The sequence below is a fragment of the Labeo rohita genome, chromosome 4 (genome assembly GCF_022985175.1).
Source record: "Labeo rohita strain BAU-BD-2019 chromosome 4, IGBB_LRoh.1.0, whole genome shotgun sequence".
Lineage (NCBI taxonomy): Eukaryota > Metazoa > Chordata > Actinopteri > Cypriniformes > Cyprinidae > Labeo > Labeo rohita.
Genome location: NC_066872.1, coordinates 34,913,814 through 34,941,140, shown reverse-complemented (window position 1 = coordinate 34,941,140; position 27,327 = coordinate 34,913,814). Strand labels below are relative to the sequence as shown.

General features: G+C 32.9%; 3 protein-coding genes across 10 annotated transcripts in view; 2 read left to right on the top strand and 1 right to left on the bottom strand.

The window, feature by feature from the left end:
• The first annotated feature begins 250 nt into the window (after nt 1-250).
• On the top strand, nt 251-16,152 carry pnpla8 (patatin-like phospholipase domain containing 8). The gene is made up of 10 exons (XM_051108418.1): nt 251-401; nt 4,134-5,156; nt 6,044-6,193; nt 6,301-6,452; nt 6,900-6,994; nt 7,083-7,254; nt 8,729-8,786; nt 8,867-9,061; nt 13,785-13,983; nt 14,896-16,152. The coding sequence occupies exons 2-10, from the start codon at nt 4,314-4,316 to the stop codon at nt 15,168-15,170; spliced, it is 2,139 nt and encodes a 712-aa protein (XP_050964375.1). The 5' UTR covers nt 251-401; nt 4,134-4,313; the 3' UTR covers nt 15,171-16,152.
• Nucleotides 413-1,390, bottom strand: akap14 (A-kinase anchoring protein 14). Its single transcript, XM_051108420.1, has one exon. The coding sequence runs from the start codon at nt 1,263-1,265 to the stop codon at nt 786-788; it is 480 nt and encodes a 159-aa protein (XP_050964377.1). The 5' UTR covers nt 1,266-1,390; the 3' UTR covers nt 413-785.
• A 7,349-nt stretch (nt 16,153-23,501) lies between the features above and the next one.
• The window catches only part of nrcama (neuronal cell adhesion molecule a), a 60,680-nt gene continuing 56,854 nt past the window's right edge, over nt 23,502-27,327 (top strand). For 6 of the 8 annotated variants that reach the window (XM_051107379.1, XM_051107381.1, XM_051107378.1 and 3 more), the window contains exon 1: nt 23,503-23,649. The gene's annotated coding sequence lies outside the window, so the exon portion shown is untranslated. Of the gene's footprint in view, nt 23,650-27,327 lie in introns of all 8 variants that reach the window. The other 2 variants (XM_051107377.1, XM_051107375.1) reach the window with 1 other exon arrangement.

The following is a 27,327-nucleotide window of genomic DNA, read 5'->3' as shown; positions in this document are numbered from 1 at the left end:
CAAATTAATAACAGATATTATTTGCTTAAATTCCTCTTCACAATGGTGTTACTGTACTGTGCTTTATGCAACAATTACCTTTTTTACGTAGCTAATCATTTTTTGTTTCTAAAGTTTCTATACGACAAATAAGACATTTCTAAATAAGACATTATTTAGTGAGTTATGTTGTTTCACTTACTCCCAGTAGTTGGCAGTGCGCACTTTCCCGTTTGTTAGTATCCCTCTAATCAACAGAAACGAAGAGAACATTCGCGACGCTCTGATTGGCTGTGTTCACATCACGTCATGTTTTCTGTTTCTGAACGTTTCCTGTCAATTTTTGCATCTGGGATTCACACACCTCTCTGTATCCTCAATATTTCTGAACAAAATGACAGCGAATGCTAAGGAATCAGCGGGTATGTCATGTTATTTTTAAGCCTAATATTTAAAACTCCGACTTAAAACAGCAGAATTATTTATGTCATGCAGTCTTGGCTTATCAAAACAACAGCAATAGTCCAATAGGCAGCCTCTCTCTTGAAAATAATAATAATGATAATAATATAAATAGCCTATGTGAACAACAAATCGTTATCTTTATAAACATATCAAACTTTTTATATAGATAACAATGTATTTAGTGTTTAGATAATTCGATCTAAGCTAGCAAAACCAGCACATTTGGTGGTAAATATAGTGATAGTACAGTATTTATTTATGAAGCAGCAGTGAAATCATTGTAGTTTATATCCATTGAAACTAATCATAAACAGCGGGTTAAACTGACACATTTTGAAGCTTTAAAAGTCAACAGTGTCCATCAGTAAAATCTTGCTCTCGATGACATCCATTAGCCACTTTTCCCTAAATCTCGTTTGTCCCGGAATATGTTTGGATCTGTTGGTTTCGACGAGGAAGTGAGCGTCCACAGGCAGTGTGTTGGGTTTGATTTTGGAGATTTGTAGGATGAAATACACGCTGGCTGTGGCTCTCGGGATCGGGGCGGTTGGGGTCGGGATGCTCCATTTGGCTTCGTACTGGTACTGCGTTTTAAACTCCAGCTCTGTCTCCTGGAGAAACCTCAAACTGTAGAGCCAGCCGGGCTGCTGGATATCCCATGTGTCCATGTATTGTCTGATCTGTTGCTCTCCGATCTCGATTGTAAAGTCTTTGCATGAGATCCAGTCGATGTTTTTGATTTTAGGCTCGCTTTGTGCTTTATCTTCGCTGTCCGTCTCCATAGCTGTCAGCGTTTCGGTAATGTTGACATCGGTTACCATGGTGATGACTGACAGGGGACAGGTACATTAGTTCGTGAACTAAAACGCGATGTTTTACTAAATTATTTTAGTACTAATATATTACACTATTATTTTTGGATTTTCTCACCACTCATATTGTTTAAAATTCGTATGACATTCTTTATTCTGTGTAACAGAAAGTTAACGTACTTTTTCATGTTTGACGCTAGTTAAAAGAATGGAGACTTCAAGGCCCATTGTCTTTATGCAAAATATACTTTCTTTTTATTGTTATTATTCAAATATTTTTATAATATTTATAGTGTATTTATTTAAAAATTAAATATCGTTAAATTTAGAAAAATTCAAACTTTCATACGACTCGTGCGCTATATTTTTAATTTATATCAGCCACAAACGGAAAATTTAAGTTGCTATTGAAAATTAATTTAACATTTCCGCCTTCATTAAGCCATTAACTGCTGGGAGTTGTTGAGTTTAAGTGACTCATGAATTAATCATTCATACCTGTGTTGTGAATGAACTAAATCAAATGATTCATTGAAAATACTTGACTCAAAACAACAAGTAATAATTACAGTAATAAAAATTAGTTTTAAAAAATGTTTTAAAATTATTATAATGAAAATTAAGCACTCATTCTGCTCTTGCTTCATGAATAAGGCCCACTGTTTTTATGCAATGGATGAAATATTTTTATAATATTTATTTATTTGTGTATTTATTTAAAAATTGCATATTGTTAAATTTAGAAAAATGTCATTTTAAAATGTTTTTTTAGACAGTGTAATGTTCGTTCCTGTATTACAGTAATGAAAATTAGTTTTAAAAATGTTTAAAAAGTATTATAATGAAAATTAAGCACTCATTCTGCTCTTGCTTTATGAATGAGGCCCACTGTTTTTATGCAAAATATACTTTCTTTATATTGTTATTATTTAAATATTTGTATAATATTTATAGTGTATTTATTTAAAAATTAAATATTGTTGAATTTAGAAAAATGTCATTTTAAAATGTTTTTTAGACAGTATAATGTTCGTTTCTGTATTGCAGTAATGAAAATTTGTTAAAAAATGTTGAAAAATTATTATAATGAAAATTAAGCACTCATTCTGCTCTTGCTTCATGAATAAGGCCCATTGTTTTTATGCAATGGATGAAATATTTTTATCATATTTATAGTGTATTTATTTAAAAATTAAATATTGTTAAATTTAGAAAAATGTCATTTTAAAATGTTTTTTAGACAGCATAATGTTTGTTTCTGTATTGCAGTAATGAAAATTTGTTAAAAAATGTTGAAAAATTATTATAATGAAAATTAAGCACTTGTCCTGCTCTTGCTTTATGAATGAGGCCCATTGTCCTTATGCAAAATATGCTTTCTTTTTATTATTATTATTATTATTATTTATATAGTATTATAATATTGATAGTATGTTTATTTAAAATTAAATATTGTTACATTTAGAAAAGTGTAATTTTGTAATAATATATTTTCTTTTTTAGACCGTATGTTTGTTACTATATTACAGTAATGAAAATTTGTTTTAAAAAATATTATAATGAAATTTAAGCACTCATTCTGCTCTTGCTTCATGAATAAGGCCCATTGTTTTTATGCAAAATATACTTTCTTTTTATTGTTATTATTGAAATATTTTTATAATATTTATAGTGTATTTATTTAAAAATTAAATATTGTTAAATTTAGAAAAATGTCATTTTAAAATGTTTTTTTAGACAGTATAATGTTCGTTTCTGTATTGCAGTAATGAAAATTTGTTAAAAAATGTTGAAAAATTATTATAATAAAAATTAAGCACTTGTCCTGCTCTTGCTTTATGAATGAATTGTCCTTATGCAAAATATGCTTTCTTTTTATTGTTATTATTATTTATATATTATTATAATATTTATAGTATGTTTATTTAAAATGAAATATTGTTAAATTTAGAAAAGTGTAATTTTGTAATATTATATTTTCTTTTTTGGTCAGTATAATGTTTGTTACTATATTACAGTAATGAAAATTTGTTTTAAAAAATATTATAATGAAATTTAAGCACTCATTCTGCTCTTGCTTTATGAATGAGGCCCTTTATCCTTATGCAACATATGCTTTATTTTTATTATTATTATTTATATATTATTATAATATTTATAGTATGTTTATTTAAAATGAAATATTGTTAAATTTAGAAAAGTGTAATTTTGTAATATTATATTTTATTTTTTAGACAGTATAATGTTTCTTACTATATTACAATAATGAAAATTTGTTTTAACAAATATTATAATGAAATTTAAGCACTCATTCTGCTCTTTCTTCATGAATAAGGCCCATTGTCTTTATGTGAAATTCACTTTATTTTTTACTTTCATGACACTCATTCGCTTTAAATATAAAATATTGTGGTCAGATGTCCTGGATGATTTATCATTCTTAGTAATATTGTATATCATTCATTTACTAAAAACAAATACCAGTCTTTCTATTTATAGGTCACATTTTCATTTCTGCAAAATGTAATAATAAAAATGAAAAAACAATAAAAATGATTAAATATTATATTTAAATGTTATTTATTAACTAAAAACAGGACAATTTTGATACTTTATTACAGAATTAGTTTGAAAAAATGTTGGAAAATCATCCTCATGAATGAGGCCATTGTTTTTATGCAGAAAATACCTTATTTTTATAACATTTTATTCACTTTGAATATTAAATATTGTGATTTCAGGGTGTTTCTTATGCAGCTGCTCACGGGTTCTGACTGGTTTTGCACAAAGCTATGCAGTTTTTTTTTTTAATTGTAATTCCTTCATTTTTAACATTCTTAATTTAATAACGACAAATAACAATCTTTCTCATTACAGGTTGCCTTTAAAAGGAGAAAATCCTCCTCCTCATGTATTATCACGGAGTATTTATCTGGTGGATGTGAAATGGCTAAATCTTTGACTGAGCTCTGCAGAGCTCACCAGCTCTAATGCCCAATCCACACACGTCTGTCTCCTCAAGGAATATCCCAGAATTTCCTCGAGTAACCTCGCCGCATGTCGCGCATCAGGAGCACACTGGACACCGTTACCAAAGCCGTGAGCGGAACGGTGAACACCGATCTCCTCGCCAAGATCACGCGCCTCAAACCCAGTGCCGCCCAGGGCAAAACTATAGAGGTTAAAGTGGAATGTCCCAACCCAGAGGCCGGAGCTGTCATGACCATGGCGGCACCTGAGCCGCCCAGGGAGAAAGAGGTGAAAAAAGACATAGAACCTCATAAAGAAGCCCCGAAATCTATCAGTAGTCTGTCGAGCAGCGCGGGAAACACAACCAGTGCGGTTGCAAAACAAACGTTGCAACGTTTCCAACCTGCCGCTTTTACAACCAACATGGATGAAACATACAATCACCTGGCTGAACATGTCAATACCTACTTTGGAAGCGACACACGAGATGACAAATGGTCACATGAAACGGCATCCTCAACATCTCAGATCCAAAAAAGTAGCAAGGATCATATCCTTATGGCGGTGCCTGTTTCCCATAGATCTACACCGGAAACGCCCCCTGCTATCGACAAGGATGGCTCCGTCCCAAGTCCGCAAGCCCCTTATGTTCCAGCGCAGGATGAGGGTGTTTCAAGCATCCCCATATCGCCAAGGAAAGGCATCAGTCATTACCTGTCCTATCCTAGACCCAGCGTCCAGGCTTTTGTAGGAAACTACATCGCTCCTCTCGTCCCAAAGTTCAGAGCGGATTCAAAGAGTGGCACAGCGGAGAAGGACAAAACCTCTGGATCTGAAGTAGTCGCGTCCCAGGATGCAAAGAGTGCAGAAAGCAAGGAGCAAAAAGAGGCAGAAGAGAAAGCACAGAGACTGCTGTCTCAGAGGGAGAAGGTAGAATAACACCCCCATAAATTTTATTTTATTTTTATTTTTATTTTTAATTTTTAATTTTTAATTTTTTTTAATTTTTCATTTCATTTAAATTTTCATTTTCAATTTTATTTCATTTTCATTTTTATTTCATTTTATTTATTGATTTGTTTGTTTTGTCTGTTTTTTTGAGTGAAAGCTTAGAAAGGTAGAATACCATCCTTGTATATATAATGGGTTGTTTATTTATTTATTTGTTTGTTTGTTTGTTTGTTTATTTATTTATTTTGAGTGAAAGTTTAGAAAGGTAGAATATCATCCCTGTTAATATAATGGAATATTTAATGGAGTTTTTTATTTTATTTTATTCATTTATTTTTATTTTTCTGAGTGAAAGTTTAGAAAGTTAGAATAACATCCCTGTAAAAATATAATGGAATGTTTATTGGTTTTATTTTATTTTATTGTATTTATTTATTTATTGAGTAAGAGCTAAGAAAGGTAGAATAACATCCCTGTAAAATAATGGAATATTTATTTTATTTTATTTTATTTTAATTAATTAATTCATTAATTTAAATGTTTTAATATTTAATAAGAATTTTCCTTATGCTGTTTTATTTTATTTATTTATTTTGAAAGGTCATAGAAAGGTAGAATATCATCCCTGTTAATATAATCGATTGTTTAATGGAGTTTTTATTTTATTTATTTAAATTATTATTTTATTTTATTTTTTATTTTTTTGAGTGAAAGCTTTGTGTTTCAAACGGCACAATTTTCTTTATGCATAAATAAATAAATAAATAAATACAGTAAGATTATGTAAATTCTGTATATTATTTCCTATGTATATTACTATTGTCTTCTTTTTTTGTTGTTGTTGTTGTTTTTCGTGTTATATATAGATTATAGCACGTGTTAGTGTGGACAACCGAACCAGAGCACTGGTCAAGAGTCTTCAACGAGTCACTGATGTGAAGATCACCATCAGCAGGGTGGAAGAACTGAGTTTTCACCTGTTGGAGTTTCCTGAGACCAGAGGGGTGGCAGTTACTGTAAGTTTATTTCCAACCATCTGTCATGTCTGCATTTATTTTTGTATGTTGTCATCTCTGTCAATAACTTTCTTTGTTTCATTTCTTCTATCTCTCGCTGGCTGTAGGAGAAGGTCATCCCATGTCTGCTGCGTTTGAGGCAGGCAAGAGATGCCAATCTGCAGGCTGCAGTGAGACAGGCTCTGGCCCTGGTGGGGTACGCTGACCCGGTCAAAGGCAGAGGGATACGTGTCCTCTCCATCGACGGCGGAGGGACCAGGTGACAGACAGCTGACAGCTGGGGGAAAATGATTAACCTAAAGTTAACGGATTGTGAAAGTTCTTTTAAGATAAAGTGGGTCAGCCCAAATTTACCTAAAAGTAGGTCATCCAAAAATAGAACTGACACAATTTTGCAATCCCTTTAGGTTGTCAGTCATTGTAGGATCAATTTCATACTTTAAATTTCCAATTTTACCAAGAATAAAAAATAAAATAAAATATATATATTAAATAAAATAAAATAAATAAAGTCACAGCAGTGGATATTATATTTATAGTTTTTTATAGTTTTTTGTATCCTTAAGTGTATTGTCTATGTCCACTACTCTCAAAGTCTATATTTGTTTCAGTGAATTTATCCTTAAGTTTCATGTTATAAGATGTATGAACATGTGAAATGTAACATGTGCAGGCCTGTAACTTAATGCTTTTTTTTGTTTTGTAGGGGTTTGGTTGCATTACAGGCTTTGCACAGGCTGGAGAGTTTGACTGGCAAGCCCATCTACCAGCTGTTTGACTACATATGTGGAGTTAGTACAGGTAAATTATGATAAATGAACTTGGAAAATGTCTATTTGATATAGGAATGAACAAACATCTTCTGAATCTTTGTTTTTTTCCCCCTTAGGGGCCATCCTGGCCTTTATGTTAGGTGTTTTTCAGATCCCTCTGGATGAGTGTGAGGAACTCTATCGGAAGTTGGGATCTGATGTCTTTAAACAGAATCTAATTGTGGGCACAGTGAAAATGGGCTGGAGTCACGCATACTATGACAGCCAGACCTGGGAAGAGATCCTCAAGTAAGACAATTAAGTGAATGAGCCTATTTTATTTTATTTTAAAAGTGACCCGAACAAGCAAATATGAAACGGATATGTTTTTATTTATTTATTTATTTTATTTTATTTTATTATTTTTAAAGTTATTTTTAAGAGTGACTTGAACAAGCCCATATGAAACAGAATTTATTTATTTTATTTTATTTTAATTTAATTTAATTTTGTTTTGTTTATTTAAAGTTATTAAATGACTTGAACAAGCCCATATGAAACAGAATTTTATTAGTTTTGTTTTATTTTATTTTATTATTTTTTAAGTTATTTTAAAAGTGATGTGAACAAGCAAATATGAAACCGAATTTTATTCAATTATTTTTTTTTTTTTTTTTTTCATTTTATTATTTTTAAAGTTATTTTTAAGAGTGACTTGAACAAGCCCATATGACACAGAATTTTTTATTTAATTTATTTTTATTTTTATTTATTTATTTAATGTTACTTTAAAAGTGACATGAACAAGGCTGTATGAAACAGAATTTTATTTTATTATTATTTTTAAAGTTATTTTAAGTGACTTGAACAAGCCCGTATGAAACATGATTTTATAATATATTTTATTTTATTTATTTTTTAATATTAATGTTATTTTAAAAGTGCCTTAAACAAGTCTATATAAAACAGAAATTTATTATTTTTTTAATTTTATTATTTTTTAAAGTTATTTTAAAAGTGACTTGAACAAGCCCATGTGAAACAGAGTTTTATTTATTTTATTTTGTTTTATTATTTTTTAAGTTATTATAAAAGTGACTTGAACAAGCCCATATGAAACAGAAATATATTTTATTGTATTATATTATTATTTTAGTTATTTTTAAAGTGACTTGAACAAGCCCATATAAAACAGAATTTTGTTTATTTATTTTTTTAATTTATTTGTTTAAATTATTTTAAAAATGACTTGAACAAGCCTATGTGAAACGTAATTTTATTATTTTATTTTAATATTATTTTCAAAGTTATTTTAAAAGTGACTTAAACAAACCCATATAAAACAGAATTTTATTTATTTTATTTTATTTTATTTTAATATATTTATTGTATTTATTTATTTATTTATTTTATTATATAGGTGACTTAAACAAGCCCATATGAAACTGAATTTTATTATTTATTTTATTATATTTACTTTATTGTCATTGAAAAGTGCAACCATAGTTTGGAGGTGAAAATAGAAATAGTAATATTATTATATTAATATAATAAAATAATAAAGGTGAAGTGACATAAAACCACTAAAATGAAAGGAAAAATAAATAGTAATAAGAAAACAGAGTAGGATAAAAATAAAATAACAGAGGTAAAGAGACACATGTAAAACAACACTGAAATAAACATTAAAATAAATAGTAAACAGAGATATTATACAGTACTGTCATGTACTGTTTACTGTTTACATTCTTAATTACTTTAACCTTCTTTTTATTTTCAACAGAGAAAAAATGGGACCTGCACTAATGATAGAGACTTCCAAGAACCCTCAATGCCCCAAGGTGGGTGTCAGTATATAATTGTTAAAAAAAAAAAGCAGTTCATATCTTTTAAATGTTAAATCACTCAATGCTTCCTCTAGGTGTCAGCAGTGAGCACCATAGTGAATAGAGGCCTGCCGCTGAAGGCGTATGTCTTCAGGAATTATAACTTCCTGCCAGGGGTTCGTTCACACTACTTGGGCGGCTGCCAGCATAAAATGTGGCAGGCCATTCGAGCATCCTCCGCTGCTCCAGGATACTTCCAGGAATTCGTACTAGGAAATGACCTCCACCAGGTAAAGCACACAAAGTCTGGTCTGCGTTATCTATATAACGTTTCTTTTTGCTCTCAACTTATTCTTACATTTAAAGCTAATTTTTATTTTTTAACATGCTTATGTGACGTCATCCTTTCTCAGACATCTTGCAGTATTGAAAATCATTACAAACCCATTTAGGTTCTTGTCAGACGAAGAGGGAGGAAAGCAAACTCTGCACATACATGCACTCAGGCTATTTCCTGTGCTGTCTCATCAGAGCCGCACATTCAGACTCATTAGTGTTGTTCTTGAGTGCCGTCACTTAGGGCACTTCAGCTCGGCTGTCTTAAAGTGGCTCTCAGATTGCTTTTGAAGAGATTCCTGATTCAGATTTCTGATCCACTTTTTTTCTGAATCATAATAGTCTTAAAGTATAGCTGCGTATTTGCAATATGCATTAAGATTTGTTATACTGAAGGGTTGCACAAACCAGATTTGTAAGGGAAAGTGTATTATTTTGAACAGTTTATGCTCTGAATGTGTGTCTGCATTAGTGGAGTAGCTGTCAGGTCTTTTTGCCTCTCTGCCTGTCTTCATCCAGTTCAAACTGGCACGGTCCCACCGCTGTCACACTGAACGCACCCTCACAGCCTGAGATTTCATCAGCCAAGCGGCAGACGTTAATGTTGAATCGTAGCCCTCAGCGGTGCCTGTTGAGCCATCAGGAAGGCGTCATTCTGTCCGTCTGCCTATTGACACCCACTAGGTTTGCATACAGCTTTTCACAATGTCCCTGTTGTCCCCAAAAAGGCCAATAAAGCTGTTGGTCACCGAGCTAAATGAATGCCCAGATTCATTCAGAGTCTGATGAGATCTGGGGTCAATGGGAAGATGGGTCTGTTATTATATAGAAATGGTGGTAGAAAACAGTATGTGATGGATTGAAACGAATAAATTAAATATTTTTTCAGTTATTAAATAAAATGTATATTTTTTTGTATTAATTAGTTAATTAATTTAGTCAGAATACATTCAAAATACAATCCATTTCTAATTTAAAATGTATTTTAATATTTTTGGGGGGCATTAAATTAAAAAAAAGTCCTAATTTTGGAAATGGAAGGATTTTTTAATTAATTTATAAATTAAGGATTTTTATATGTTATATTTTTATATTTTATGTAATGTTTTATATTGTTTTATTCATAAAACATTAAAAATACAGTCCATTCTTGAATTAAAATTCATTTTGATATTTTTTGGAGGCGTAAATGTAGCAGTCACAAGTAAATGACAGTTTCCTGTTAAATGACAGTTTCCTGTTAATTTATACATATTTTTAAAATCTGTTTATTCAAAATAAATACAAATATGTTTTACATTTTATATAATATTTTGTATTGTTTTATTAAAAAAAAAAACATTAAAAATACCACCCATTCTTGAATTAAATTTATTACGATATTTTTGCAGGCATAAATTAAAAAGATAGATTTTTTTTTACATCTGTTTATTCAAAATATATACTAACTTTTTTAGATTTTTTATAATTTTTTTTTAATAAAAGCCCATTCCTGAATTTATATATATATATATATATATATATATATATATTTAAAATGCATAAAAAATTTAGTTACATTTGGAATTTAAATTTATTTTGATATTTTTGTGGGGCATAACATTTTTTGGATAATTCACATGGCATAAATAATGTGATTTTCTTTTTAAATGAATTTCTAAATAAGGATTTTCTATATTCATTTAGGCATAATGCATTAAAAATATAGGCCATTCCTGAATTCCTTTTGATATTTTTGGGGGCATAAACTAAAAATTATATAATTAAATATACATATCACAAGTAAATAATGTGATTTTTTTTTCTGTTCATTTATAAATTAATATTAATTTCTATTAATTTATTCAAAATACATTTATTTCTGAAATTTTATTTATTTATTTATTTGAGGTGGCCTTAAAGTGAAAAATGAAAAATATCATAATGAAGAAGAAAGCTTTATTAAAATATATATTTTTTAATAAATAAATTAAAAATAAATTATTAAAATAAATAAAACATATTTTTTGGCACTTTTTAAAAATAACTAAAATAAATAGTTCACTTTTTATTAATAGGTGAAAAACTTTTCCTTTTTCTTTTTTGAAAAAGTTCTTCCCTTTCTTTATAATGGACACTCTCATGTACCATTGACCCACATGATGCTTTCATGCGTCCATCAGATATAATCCTCATTTTGCGGTCAAATGTTCTTTGGAGAACACTAGATGGGAAATTTAGAGTGACATTGTCCTCAGGGACGGCCTAATTTATTGGCGAACAAGATGAGAATGAACCATTTTTAGATGCTATTCATTTTTCATCTAATAGTCCATGTAGCTGATTCAATTTTTTTTTGGCCTAAGGGCCGAGCAAACCCACTTAATGCACATTCAATAGGTTAATCTTCTCATAATTCCACATTCACCGCTGTTGTTTGATGTTTTGATGTATGTTGTTGCTGTGTGGGATGAATGTGTCCTCATTAAAATGCAAATGTAGTAGAGGCTCTTGGCTCTAAAACCTGTTGCCAACAGAGCACTCGATGCCTGGGACTCCAAATGCCACCAATGGCAGAAGCTCTCTCTATCTCTCGCTCGTTCTCTCTCTCTTTCTTGCTCTGAATAGTGCTTCAGTTTCTTCTCCACATGCCTGGGCTGTAATCTGTTACACATACTCTCCTCAAGGACTCTCGACCATGAAACAAGAAGTCAGTCCTCCACTGTTTGTTTGTTTTTCGTCTCCATTTGATTGATTCATTGATTCTTTGAGTAAAAGAATAGTTCATCCAAAAATCTGTCAGCATTTACTCATCTTTATTGATGCAACATAAGCTTGACAAGCATGGTCACCATTCACTTTCATTATATGGAAAAGAGCAGCCTGGACATTCTGCTAAACATCTCTTTTTGTGTTCCACTGATTTTAAAAGTCATAAAAATGAGTAAATTGTAACTACTCAGCGAAATATCCCTCTGATAAAATTTTGAAGAGGTATCCTTCATTAGCTTTGGACTAGCGTGCAGTTCACCGATACTCATCAGTATCCATGTCAGTAAAATGTAGGGCAAATTAGAGAAATGAGGGATGCTGTCTAGTGGATGATTTCATCTTGTTTCTCTGATGTGCTCCTTAAGGGAGGCATGGAAACGGTGAAGGATGATGCCAAGTAAATGGATTTCAAATGCCTCAGGTGAAATGAACACATCTACCCACGTCTCCTACAGAGGAGAGATCCTGCGTCCATTGTACTCTACAGTGATGATTCCCATAATCATATCAGCTAGAAATGCAAATTCACCTCTTTTATGATGTACCTCTAGTATTTCAAAGAATAACCCAGATTTCCACAAAGAAGCCTTGCTTTGGGACAAGAATAGAACAGTTATTTTGGCAGAACCTTACACTTATAACTTCTTATATACAGTTGAATTCAAAAGTTTACATACACCTTGCAGAATCTGCAAAATGTTAGTTTTGCCCAAATAAGAGGGATCATACAAAATGCATGTTATTTTTTATTTATAACTGACCTGAATAAGATATTTCATATAAAAGACGTTTACATATAGTCCATGAGAGAAAATAATAGTTGAAATGATAAAAATGACCCTGTTCAAAAGTTTACATACACTTGGTGCTTAATACTGTTGTTACCTGAATGATCCACAGCTGTGTTTTTTTTTGTTTGTTTATTTAGTGATAGTTGTTCATGAGTCCCTTGTTTGTCCTGAACAGTTAAAATGCTTGCTGTTCTTCAAAAAAGTCCTTCAGATCCCACGGATTCTTTGTTTTTTCAGCATTTTTGTATATTTTAACCCTTTCTGAAAATGACTGTATGATTTTGAGATCCATCTTTTCACACTGAGGGACTCATATGCAACTATTACAGAAGCTTCAAATGCTCACTGATGCTCCAGAAGTAAACATGATGCATTAAGAGCCAGGGGTGAAAACTTTTGAACAGAATGAAGATGTGTACATTTTTCTTATTTTGCCTAAATATCATATTTTTTTCATGTAGTACTGCCCTTCAGAAGCTACAGAAGATACTTACATGTTTCCTAGAAGACAAAATAAGTTAAATCTTCAAAATCAAAAGTTTTCACCCCCCGGGTGAAGCATCAGTGTGCGTTTGAACCGTCTGTAATAGTTGCATATGAGTCCCTCAGTGTGAAAAGATGAATCTTAAAATCATACAGTCATTGTTGGAAAGGGTTCAAATACTCAAAAATGTTGAAAAACCAAAGAATTTGTGGGACCTGACGGATTTTTCTGAAGAACAGCAGGCAGTTTAACTTTTCAGGACAAACAAGGGACTCATGAACAACTATCACTAAACAAAAAAACACAGCTGTGGATCATTCAGGTAACAACACAGTATAAAGAATCAAGTAAACTTTTGACTTTTGTGAATTATTATTTTCTCATGTGGACTATATGTAAATGTCTTTTATGTGAAATATCTTATTCAGGTCGGTACTAAATAAAAAACAACATGCATTTTGTATGATCCCTCTTATTTTGGTAAAATAATTAACATTTTGCAGATTCTGCAAGGTGTATGTAAACTTTTGACTTCAGCTGTATGTATAGCATATGTTATTTTCTCCATTTATAGTTGTAATACAGCATGCATGTACTAATTGCTTTCCTACTCACATGGTTACCTGGCTGTGTTTTTGTGTTTTTGTCCAGGACGGTGGTCTTTTGATCAACAACCCTACCGCTCTGGCCATCCACGAGAGCAAGTGTTTGTGGCCCAACACACCTGTGCAGTGTGTGGTATCTCTGGGCACAGGCCGCTATGAAACCGTTGGCAAGACCAGCTCGAGCACTTATACTAGCTTGAAGACCAAACTCACCAATGTCATCAGCAGTGCCACTGACACTGAAGGTGAGATGATAGGGTCATATGATCACATCTGTCCGCTGTCCCTATGTTGTTCTGTGCTGTGTGTAGCACCTACAGCTCTGCATATCCCTTTGGAGGATCCTAAAGTTAGACAGGAGCACCTGAGGTTTATTTTTTAAAAAGTTCCCTGAGAATTTGATTTTCAGTCTGATTGTCCAAGTTTTTTCAGAGAATTCTGACTTTTTCTCACAATTCAGACTTTTTTCTTAGAATTGTGAGATATAAACTCGCAATTTTGAGTTATAAAATCAGAACAGTGGGATATAAACTTGCAACTGTGAGAAATAAAGTCAAAATTGTAAGTTTTTTTGTGAGAATTCTGACTTTTTCACAGAATTCTGACTTTTTTTCAAATTCCTATGATATAAACAATTACAAAAAAAAGTTTTTTTGCGAGAATTCTGACCTTTTTTTCTCATAATCGTGTGATACAAAACTCAGAATAAACTCACAAACCAGAGGACGTGAAAAACATTGTGAGATAAAAAGTCGCAATTACCTTTTTTTTTTTTTATTATTATTATTCAGTGGCAGAAACGTGGTTCCATACATTTGAACCTAAACGATTATTCTTAATGATTATTCTTATAGAATTAATTTTCCAAATGATAAATTAATTCCATAACAATAATAATTCTTTGTGCAAAAAAACCCCCTGAATTAATTAAACTGTAACCATTTAAAATTTGAAATACATGATATAACATTTATATAAAATTATTAAATTGCATAGAAATACAAATAATGAAATATTTAATAGACTCGTAATTATATCTTCCTGTGTTATGACATCTGGCCATAGTCCAGGGTCATCTGAATAATGAGAAAATGTAGCAAATCTGTTGTTTGTCACTCACTACATAACCTCTTATTAATGAATCTCTTCTTCTATAGAGGTCCACACAATGCTGGACGCCCTCCTCCCTCCGAACACTTATTTCCGTTTTAACCCTTACATGAGTGAGGACATCCCATTGGACGAGAACAGACAGGAGAGGCTGGACTTCCTCCAGGCTGAGGGTCGGCGCTACCTGGAGCGCAACGAGAATAAATTAAAGAAAGTGGCAAGTGTTCTCACTCAAGAAAAGGGCATCGTTCAGAAACTAGCCGAATGGGCCCAACTTAAAGCCGACATGTACGATGGCCTTCCTTTTCGCGCCAAACTCTGAAACTCACACTCTAAACCAAACTAGCACAACCACTGACCTTCTCAATTGTCTGGTTAACATAAAGCATGATAAACTGTGCACTGCAGTGGAATTACATGTTACATATGTTGCTATATGATGGTTTAAAACAGGGAATCAAGTCTGTTGCTTCATATTGACGAGCACCTAGGAAGATAGAAAAAGTTTTGGTCTGATTTTAAGGATTTAACAGTTACTGTTTACCATGTGTTGTTTAAAACGAAGAGCCTTGAAAGCTTGAAATATTAGCGGCAACACTGACTAGCTACTACTTGTGTTTGCTGCTTTTCATTTGTTGGGATGTGCTAATGTCATTTCGATTCATTAATTTGCAATAGGATAAAATTGCTGTTGTGTTGTGTCTCTCCTCAAGAAAACCTTTAGTAACAGTCAACTGAACTGACGGTACTGTAGTTAGCATGAGGTGAGCTGCTAAATGCACAGACTAAAGTGTGTGTAAATAATTTTCAACCAAGCTTTTTAATTTTTTATTCAAACTCTATTTACCAACCTTGTAATTTTATGTCAGACCGCTATGGGATCCAACAGCACTGATGTTTTAAAGATTTTGCACATTATGTTTCGAAAGCACTCATTGCAGTTGTGTTATTGCTGAAGATGGCTTGCATTGATTATTATGGAAATACTAATGAAATGATCATTGATTTCGTGTATTATTTTGGAATGCCTCAGACGCTTTTCAGTATATGGTTTTATTTGCTTCTGCGTGCACTTGGCCGGAAAATATTTTACATAATTTATTGGTTCCGTTCAGATCGAGTGTATAATATTGTAAAATATCACTAATCCTTGAATGCATAAAATAAGTGTGTAAAAAAATAAGTACAATTATAACAGTGTTGTAGATTTAATTTTAACAGCTTGTTTCAGAAATGCCATTTTCCCAACACCTTAAAACTGTCCCTGATGATTATGAAGAGAAATAAATCATTTCAAAATTCAATTTATTTCATAGTTCATAGTTTTTCTCTTTAAAGATGTCACACAATATATGTTAAAGGACATAAATCTGTTAGATTGTCTTTTCACTTAATAAGCTATTTTCTTTCCTCCTAATATAGGTATGTATATAACACTTTACTCAATTTGTAATTAATCTGGGAGTATTTAATAGCTTTTTCCAATTGACTCTCAGCAGAGAATTTGATTGACAGGCGTTCTGACCAATCATATCGCTGAATCTGCTATTTTTGTCAACAAACAAACCGGACAGGCAGGGTTGCCAGGTTTTGATAGCAAAACCCACCTAATTGCTCCTCAAAACTAGCGCAATTGTGACCCGGGACCACAGTTTTTAGAAATCGAGATTTATACATCAATTAAATCTGAAAGCGGAATAAATGAGCTTTCCATTGATGTATGGTTTGTTAGGATACAACAATATTAGGCTGAGATACAACTATTTGAAAATTTGAGGGTCTAAAAGAATCTAATTATTGAAAACACTGCCATTAAAGTTGTCCATATTAAGTTCTTAGCAATACATATTACTAATCAGAAATTAAGTTTTGATATATTTACGGTAGTAAATGTCCAAAATATCTTCATGGAACATGATCTGTACTTAATGTCCTATTGATTTTCAGCAGAAAAATCGATAATGTTGACCCGTGCAGTGTATTTTTGCCTATTGCTACAAATATACACATGCTTCTTAAGACTGGTTTTGTGGTCCAGGGTCACAGTTGTGTTTGGGCGGGGGGGTAATTTGGCGATTTTGGCGGGGTAAAATACATGTTTTTTGGCAGGGTTCCCTTGGTAAAATTTTGACCCGTGGACGTGAAAATTAACCCACGGCAACAGTGGTAAAGCAGCCCAATTCCGCAAGAAAACCGTGGACTTGGCAACACTGCGTAGAAGAGTAGTAGATTAACATCAGTGGACTTGAACTTAAAAAATGGTGTGTATTGACATCTTTCCCTATTGAAACAAGATACCTTCTGATATTCATTCATGTTTATTTCATGCTATAAGTAAAGAGAAAGAGATAATTGGTTCACGTGCCGCATGAAAAGAGGCGCTACAGCGATCCAGTGTTGCCAAGTCCACTATTTTCCCTCAGAATTGGGCTACTTTAACACTGTTGCTATGTGTTGTTTTTCATGTCTGTGGGTTGAAGCAAGCCTGATAACGTGATATTTAGCCCCTGGAATGCAAATGTTACCAGGCCTGGAAAAAAAAAATTACCCCTGGGATGCGATTTTTACCGGGGGACCCTCTCTGAAACGTGAGTGAGCTAGTTTTGGGTTTCTTTGTGAAAACCTGGCAACCCTGCCAGGAATTCAGAAGTATGAAATATGAAACCCAACAGGAAGTCTGTTATTTTGAAATTTCTCTGCCATTTTCAATTATTCAATCATTCAAAAATCATTTTTTACAGTGTAGTCACAAAATCAGTCACATAGTAGACTACCGTTATAAAAAAGGTCAGCGAGTTTTCTCAGCTAAGTAGTCTAACCTGAAGTGAGGAATGTGTCTCATCCATGGAAACGTTCAGTGATGTGTCAAATCCCTCAGGTGAGTGTGAGAAGAGGCTATATTTGATAGAAATATGCTTAAATCTGCATTTCAGTGTTACTGGAGGATGTCGTGTACGTGCCAGACGGCGGGCTATTCCTCTAACAAAACTGCAATGGAAATGTCCTCTATTCAACAATTGCATCTGCTTGAGTTTTGTTACTATCATGCAGTCACTGGAGTTGATCACACAGTTGCTGGATGTGTAAAGCATGTCTGTTCTCAGCTGAGAAGGTCACCGGCTGATAGATTCTTCCATCGATCGAGCGAGAGCAGATAGGACCATGTCTGACTCAACTCTTGCATCATCCACCTCCCAGAATCCCCTCAGGCAGGCAAAGGAAGACCAGACTAGAGCCTTCTGACACATTCAGCATCAAATGTAACTTAAGATGATTTCAGTATTATTCTTTTATCTAGCGGAAATTACATCAAATTTGTGCGTTTGAATTGTTGTCAATATTATACTTTGTGAATTCATATATAAAGTGTGATACGTCAGTCCCCTATGTAATCTTGACCTGTTCCCTAGCAACCATTTCTTCACCTCAGAAGATCCAGATTTGAAAATGTTGAGTTTCAAGCTCTTTTTTTCTCTACTGTAAGGTTTATGATAATTTCAGAGACTAATAAGAACATGCACAAAATCATGCACTTTTACACCTGTGTTATGGAAATCATCTATCATTAACTCATCTTTAACTATCATTTTTAATTATAAAATGGTGTTTTTACAGAAAGGGGTAGAGTGCATTTGTGCACGTGATAATAATTATCAGTAAGTATTTTAAAAATGAAACCGGCTGCATTTTTGCTGATCCAAATAATGTTTATCTACAAACCTGTACCTGCGAAAAAAAATCCTTGAACATGTAAGCAAACAGCCTACTGGTTGGTTCTGGTATACTGTATGGATTATTTCTGGATGATATATGTCTTCAAATCTGTCTGCAAACCAATTTAGGAAGTGGGACGTATAAACAAAGCCAGTCTGCATTAGCTCAGAGAGACGTGAGCTACAACTGTATTGAAAGTGTACTTCAAGTAGCCTATCAGCACAGACTTTATTTTAAAAATACTTTTGAATGTTTTGAAACTGGTTAGACTTTAGTTTCCATTTTTTATTTTCACTCTCACTACATGCAACTCTTTTTTTCCCCCTTTCCATCTGTTGTGCCTTGTAGTCCTTATATTTCCCTGACAGTACAGATGTCCCATGACATTCAGGACTCTTGAGAACAATCATGGTTTCATGCAGAGTAAGTGGTGCGTCTATTCACATTTTGAGAAGACGTGGCTGGGTATCAGACATGACGCTGTTACAGAGGGAGGACTAACATGCTCATTTTCACTTGCACTGCCAAACCACCACCATAAATCAGATGTCCTCCAGAGAGGAAAAAAAAATCAAAGCACCCATCTGCACAAACACATGCCTAAATATGGCTTTGACAAAGTCATTTAGATAATTGTGTAGACTGGAAATTGTAGATTTGAGTTGGATTGGTTTTCTTCCATGACTGTACTTTTAATGATATGCTTCAAATGAAATTTGTAACAAAGATAAATCATTTTCTTGTATGCCGTTCAAAGGTTTACTAAGATTGTTTTTTAAAGATATTTGTAGCAATAGCTAACAATATATTGTATGGGTCAAAATCATCTTTCTTTTATGCCAAAAATCATTAGGATATTAAGTAAAAATCATGTTCCATGAAGATATTTTGTAAATATCCTACCGTAAATATATCAAAACTTAATTTTTGATTAGTGATATACATTGCTAAGACCTTCATTTGGACAACTTTAAAGCCGACTGTCTCAACATTTGGATTTTTTGGCACCCTAAGATTCCAGATTTTCAAATAGTTGTGTATCGAATATTGTCCTATCCTAACAAACCATACATTAATGAAAAGCCTATTTGTTCAGCTTTCAGATGCTGTAAAAATCTCAATTTCCAAAAAATTGACCCTTATAACTGGTTTTGTGGTACCAGGGTCACATATATATTTTTAGGTATTTTAAAGTAATTTTTCTACCTGTGATGTCAAAATCCTATTTTCAGTAGTATTAGTCCAGCCTACAAAGAAGATTCTAATTTAATCATTCTAATTTACTCATTTGCCATTCTAATATGTGTGTGTGTGTGTGATATGTATACACACAGAATTAAATACAACAAATAAATAAATAAATATAATAAATAAATATATCAAATTAAATATATCTTTTTTATTTTAATCTTAAATATAATAGAAAATATATCATTTTTTAGAATATAATTATTATCTTGTTATGATTTTCATATTATATTTCATATAAGCACAGTTAAAAAATGTAATAAATGACGTGATAAATTATTAGTAAAAATAAATTACGACAGGATGAATTTAAAGGGATATCACCCAAGAATATAAATTCTATCCACCATATTTTTGCGTAAGAGGCCATCCGTAAATTTTATGAGTCTGGTGTCCGGTCTCATCCATACCACGCTATTTCCTGATATTGCAGATTGGTGTGTCTTACCATATTATTATAATTTATTATCTTATTAATGAACACAGTGGTTTAGTGCAAACAATTTTACTGTTTAGTGCACATTGTTATTCTTCTCGTTATTTCCTTATAGAGTGTTTTCACAACGCGTCATCAATCGGCCATATTGGTGGCACTGAATGTAAACAATGCCACTGAACTGAACAAACTTGCATATTTTTCTGATTATTTCTGCTGAAAATGGTCAATTATTGTCATGTCTTGGGGTGTACTAATCGGTCGGACAAGGAAAAACATTTCTATTTAGTCCTATAGACTGACAAATGTTATAACAAATGAATGAAAATTGTCTGAGGAACAAAAGACGTTTGTGGTTGGCCAAACTGAACCAGGATTTCCAAGAACATTCGTGTTTGTTCTTATCATTTCCAGTCAGGTAGGTGAAATATTAGGCTAATGTCTTAATTAATACCACTTGTATGTATCTTTACCATATTGACTTTAGTTTGTCAAAATATTGCGCCCTTTCCTGCTTGCTCTATCCACAAGTTTCCGGGGGGGCGAGACTGTAAAAAAGAACGTGGGTACAACTTCCGGTGAGGTGGCGGACGTAGTACATCAATGGTATTTTATGTGCTAATTAGCGAAGAGGCTAAGTGTTTTTTAGACCATTGTTTACTTTGTAAAGATGCACACCTTTATGAGAGATCATTATGTTCTTATGGACAACATATGCTTTGCGAATTTGTGTTATTAGCAAGTTTGGATCGCTAAATCTTGAATGACTGTCAACTAGTGAAATGACTTCAGAGCTTGTGTTAAATGGGATGCTAGATGAAGCCTCCATTCGAGGCTTGTGAATGTAGAAATCCCTTTCGTAAAAGCCTCACTTTCTATCCAGCCATGTGCACAATTCACTTTGCGTGTCCTAATGTTCGACCCCCAGATCTTATTTTGCCAGTACATTTTCATTGGGACCTATTTAAAAATTTAATTTGTACCAAGTCATACAAATAATGAAGAATACAAATTATTTCAGGAAAATTAAATATATGCCATATGCAATTAATATATGTGTACATTATTCTTCTATTACATCATATTGATGTTTGTACTGGCATTTAATGGCACTGTTTAATGGGTACATTAATTTATCAGAGTCAGAAATTAAACAAACACACACACGGTTTGGCTTTTATTTGTGCATATAACATTGGATCGATCTATGGAAATTGCGGTGAATGCGTCTCCCGACGGAGCTTTAGTCTTTTGGCTGCTTTATTTTTTACTAACCACCAGATCGCTCTGTTTTCGACACTCTCGAAACTTTGAATCTTTGAATCTGAGTCTCTGTGCTTCACGAGGCTTCATTTGCCCGCCAGTGTCAACTGTTGAATGAATGAGTGTCACGTCCCGCTTGTTTAGTTTGAACCGGAAGACGCTCCCACTTTTGACGCAAGGCCTCATGGGGCGTAGGAAACTTGTGGATATGATTTAGCAACTTCCGCACATTTTTTCCATAGTTTAGACCAGGGGCGTCGCTAGGGCTAATCATTCGGGGCTTGGGTCCTAAAAGTTTTTACTCCAGCCCCGAATGTTTTTTGTATGGCCTTATGATTTCCACGGAATTTGTCAAAGTTTGAATGAATTAATCAAAAGTTGGTCATTAAGCTTAAATCAAGTCACGATATGGACTAGTATCTGTAAATATTATGCTGCAAAAGACTATTTAAATATGAATCCTGCAAGTTCTGCGTGTCTTTTTATTAATGAACAGCACGCATGCGCGGTTTCGTTTTCTACACATGTAATACTGACGCGTGCAGTGATTTCAATGTCTGCCGTTTCACCAACTGAGGACATAAATACATTAACAACATCTGCAGAACTGCTCTGAGAGTCACTTCATGAGCGTTTCACTGTTTCATTCGAGAAAAACAAGCGTCAAATATACACACAGACATTTAAAGGTATTCACGGCAACCCGTCAAAGTAAAAGTTAGGTTTAACTTTATTAATCATTCAGTATAATGTACGTGCCTACTACTGCTACTACTACTACTACTACTATTAATTAATAAAAATTTATTTAAAAAAATCACACAATATTTCTTCCATGTTTTACATTTTAATAGTAAATCCCCTTTATTTGCCAAAAATAAAATATAATTTTCATTAAAAGATCAATTAAATCAATATTTTATTCCTTCATTTGATAACCAGAAAAATACACAACACAGAATTCCATAAGGCTATTGTAAAAATAAACAAAAATAAACAGACATGCTAAAACATATTTGGTAACAATAAAACGTAAAGTGAGAAAAAATAAAACATTTCACATTTCCTAAACCTGTAATTTTTCTTAACTTTTGATAAATTGACGGTAAATTGTATAAGATCCATGGTTTTAATTAATTACACATGATTAATTACATTTTGATTAACTAAATTTAACCATTAAAACGAAGACCACAAAAATGAAAACAGAAAACAGAATTTGAAAAAAATAAAATAAAACAGAATTTGGGGAAAAACAGGGCCCTGTTTTTGCATGCAACTATATATTTGTTACAGTTATAAATATTTTTATTATAGTTATAAATAATTTTATTTGTCTAACATATTTTGTTATATGTTATAATTTTGTTACAATACTTTGATATGTTTGCTATTTGCAGTGATTACTATTTACTATTGTTAATAGTGTGACAAGGTCTTTAACCCCTGGTTTAACGCCCCCAGACCCACCTAGAAGGATCCAGGTTCAACCACTTGTGTCTAACAAAATCTTATGTGAGCATGATGTGAGCTCCCACCCACTACCTATAGCCCCTGATGTTTTGGCACCAGCCCCAGATGTTTTAAAATCCTAGAAACACCCCTGGTTTAGACAGCATAAATTAGCAGAACAACATATTCAGTAGTACATAAACCATGCAGCCCATACTGTTGTTTACATCCGAGTATATCCAGTATGGCTGCGCATCTGGGTAACCGCCCAAACCGTGACGTAAGTGCAAAACGTAAATTTTTAAACTTAACGATCCCTTTAAGTTTGAAAAGCCTTTATGATCAGTTTTGACGTATTGATTTCATTCAAAAACACGCGTAATTGAACAAATACAGCTTTCGAACCGTCTTTTTACCTTGAGAGTATACAAAAAGTGTTCCTTTTATGAGTCCACTAGTGTATGTGTGTGTGTCTTCCGTCTGCCTGAAGCTCCTCAGTCGCTGATTAGTCTCGTGTCGCTGCAGCTGCGCGTGCACTGAGTGTGCGCGTGACGGCGCTGCGCGTTTGACAGCAGCAGGAGCGCTCGAGGAGAAAGAGAAGCTGCGGTGCGCGCCGACTACACACCACAACACACCAAACGTACATCAGTCTCATGAAACCGGGGTCGAGGATTCATCACTGGAATCGGTGAGTTTTACGTTTCATTATCTTGAACGCCGCGTTACACTCTCCGTGTTTGTGGCGAGGCGCTTTTGCGAAGGAGAATGCGCAGTAGGTGCAGTATTTGAATCGATGAGGAGCATCCAGTCGTGCTTCTCCCATGGCAACCAATGATGATGCGGATTTTCACGGCGATATGGCAGGGATCACAAAGGATTCGTTTCATTGATACATAACGTAAGTTTTTCGTGTTAATATAAACGCTGTTTAAAATTCAGCCTTTATTTTGTGTCGTGTCGATAAACGGGCTATCATTAAGACTATGTTTAATTGAATTCTTGCTCGGTCACCAGCAGGTGTTCCCGTCATTCTCATGCATCATACTCGGTATTTGTTCATTATGGCGCATTTCTGACATGTAAATATTTGAATTGGGTGTTTATTCATTTTCATTTGAGACTAGATGGACCTGCTGTCATGGCATGAAGACAAAAAAACAGGCGTTTGCAGACATTGGATAGCCCACAAAACATAAAGAGAACTGGCTCTTTCATTACTGCCTGTTTTTTTCCTGTCTTTGTTTCTTTTTGAAAGTAATGCAAAGCCTTTTAATGGCACTTTACATTAATAGGATGCAAATAGAGCCTGAACTCTTTAATAATGTACATGTTTGTTATTTACGCTTTTATTTTTATTTAAAACACTGAAGAGACAATTGTCAGCCTCAGTGTTTTCAGCTGACTAGTTTTATTTTCTATTTGTTTTTCTTTGGTGTTTTAACTTTTGCAATTCTGTTATCAAAATTAGGGTCATGTCTTAACAGTTTAAAGCCTTTTTTTGTGTATTTTATATGAAATAGTTAAAAAACAACTAAAATGTTTTAATAATAAATGAATAAACAAACTTAGCCTATAAAATAAATTGTTGTAGAGTAGCAGCCATATGTTGGGATATTTATAGGAAATTAGTAAAAATAGATACACTACCAGTCAAAAGTTTTTGAATACCTACACTTTTAATGTTTTTTAAACAAGTCTCTTCTGCTCTGCAAGCCTGAATTTGATTCAGAATACAGCAAAAGCTGTAATATTGTGAAATATTTTTACTATTTAAAATAACGGGTTTCTATTTGAATATTTTTTTAAAATGTAATTTATTCCTGTGGTCAAATCTAAATTTTCAGCATCGTTACTCCAGTCTTCAGTGTCACATGATCCTTCAGAAATCATTCTACTATGCTGATTTGCTGATTATTATAATTATCAATATTTCAGTTGAGTAAATATTTTTTTCAGGATTCTTTGATGAATAGAAAGATCCAAAGATCAAGATTTATCTTTATTTTTAGCAGTAATATTGTGAAATATTTTTACTATTTAAAATAACTGGTTTCTATTTGAATATATTTTTAAAATGTAATTTATTCCTGTGATCAAATCTAAATTTTCAGCATCGTTACTCCAGTCTTCAGTGTCACGTGATCCTTCAGAAATCATTCTACTATGCTGATTTGCTGATTATTATAATTATCAATATTTAAGTAAATATTTTTTTCCAGGATTCTTTAATGAATAGAAAGATCCAAAGATTAGGATTTATCTTAAATAAAAAGCTTTTGTAACGTTATACACGATACCATTCGAAATCTTGAAGTCAGTATATATATATATTTTTGAAAGAAATTATAGAAATTAATACTTTTATTTAGCAAGGATGCTTAAAGTGATGATAAAGACATTTATAATGTTACAAAAGTTTTCTATTTCAGATAAATGCTGTTCTTCTGAACTTTGTTCATCAAAGAAACCTGAAAAAATCAGAAAATCTGTTTTCAACATAGTAATAATAAAGTAAATACTTTCTGAGCAGCAAATCAGAATATTGGAATGATTTCTGAAGGATCATGTGACTGAAGTAATGATGCTAATAATTCAGTTTTGAAATCACAGGAATAAATTACATTTTTAAATATTTTTTTCTGTGATGAAACCACAGGCCTGCAATGATCAGTGTTTTTAATGGGCCTCAGGTGTAAATTTACTGTACTACATGCTACATTAAATCAAAGATGTCAGGATGTGGTCTTTTTATGAAGTTACAGGCTGTTGTATGTCAGAAATGTTAGTTAATTAGAATAAGTGATGCTATATACAGTTATTTTTAAATAACATTTCAGGACATTGTCTAACTGGCAATCCATTGCACTTTTTTGTGACCGTTTACTGCAGGTCAACACTAGTGCTGTTTCATTCGTACGTTTTCACACTGCAGATCAGGACAATTTATTGTATGGATGGTTTGTGCTTTCCACTAATTCACTGTAATTTTTCATAGATTTTTATATACTCTGATGGCTTCATAGGTGACCTGCAGGCGGTCTAACATTGACACAACTGAATGATGATTAATGAATGAGAAAATATGGGACATTTGCTTTCATGTCCCAGGCAATTGGATATTATTATGCACGTGTGCATAACAGCTGTTACTTTGTGTGCTGCAGAGCCACAAGTCCCTTAGTGAGATGAGAATAGTTTCCCATTTAGCTTTTCATAGCAGTTTTTAATTGGCGTTTGCACAGGGCACGACAGAAATTAGTCTGTGTGAGAGTCAATGCTAGTGTAATGCAGTTGAGAGACAGGAACAGAAAACCATTTGTGAAGCAGTGAAAAGGGGTGTAAATATTTTTATTTTATTTTATTTTATTTTATTTTATTTTATTTTATTTTATTTTATTTTATTTTAATTTATTTTTAATTTAATTTAATTTAATTTAACTTTATTTTATTTTATTATTTTTTATTTATATGTTTAATTTTATTTATGTACAAAATTACAGATTTTGCATTTTGAATGAGAATAATTATCCTAACTATAACACTATCCATAATTTAGCCTTTTTCTTTGTTTGGTTGCTGCATTTTAAACCTGTTTATATCAAAACTATGCTCCATGAAATTGTATTCTGTACAGAGTCCAGGTGGAACCACATCAAATGTTTTTTTGGATGGGAATTTATAGCAACGCTGATGAAGCACAACAGGCACCAGGTACGTGCCACCAAGCCAGCTGTGCTTCATCATGAACCTTTGCCTTCTAGCCATGCACTTTCACCATCTGGTATGGAGTGACCAGACAATAATGCACAGTGAGGATCACAGAGAAAGAAATAAATAGCCTTTGCTGTGGTTTTAGAGTGTTTGTTTGTGACTCAGTAAGTTCAGATGCTGTTTATTTACGTAGAAACATTGCACCAGCTGCCACTGGCATGGCAGGCAAGACATTTGCATGCTCGTAATTGCTCTGCAAATATGCCACATGTGCCTCGTGTCCTGATTTTAATGCATTGTAGATCCCGAGCTTGATTTAAGGGGCATGAACTCAGTGTAATAATAGTTTTTGTGACAGGGATTGCCAGGGGAAACGTAACAGGTGTTTTGGTGTAGGTATTATATTTTATTGCCTTTGTTTCCTTTCATATCAATCCTACATGTTGTAGCATGTCATTGGGATTACAGATTGTAAATAACATCTCTTTTGCTCTGTCTAAATGCTTGTTATTCTTTAAAAAGAATAAGCTGACTCTGAGCTATTTTAGCTTGTCGTGGTTGATAAACGATTAGTGGAGATTAAGGTCAAACATGATTGAAGATGGACCATAAATGTTCACGGCATCATGTGATTGTGTCTCTCGTTTTCATCACA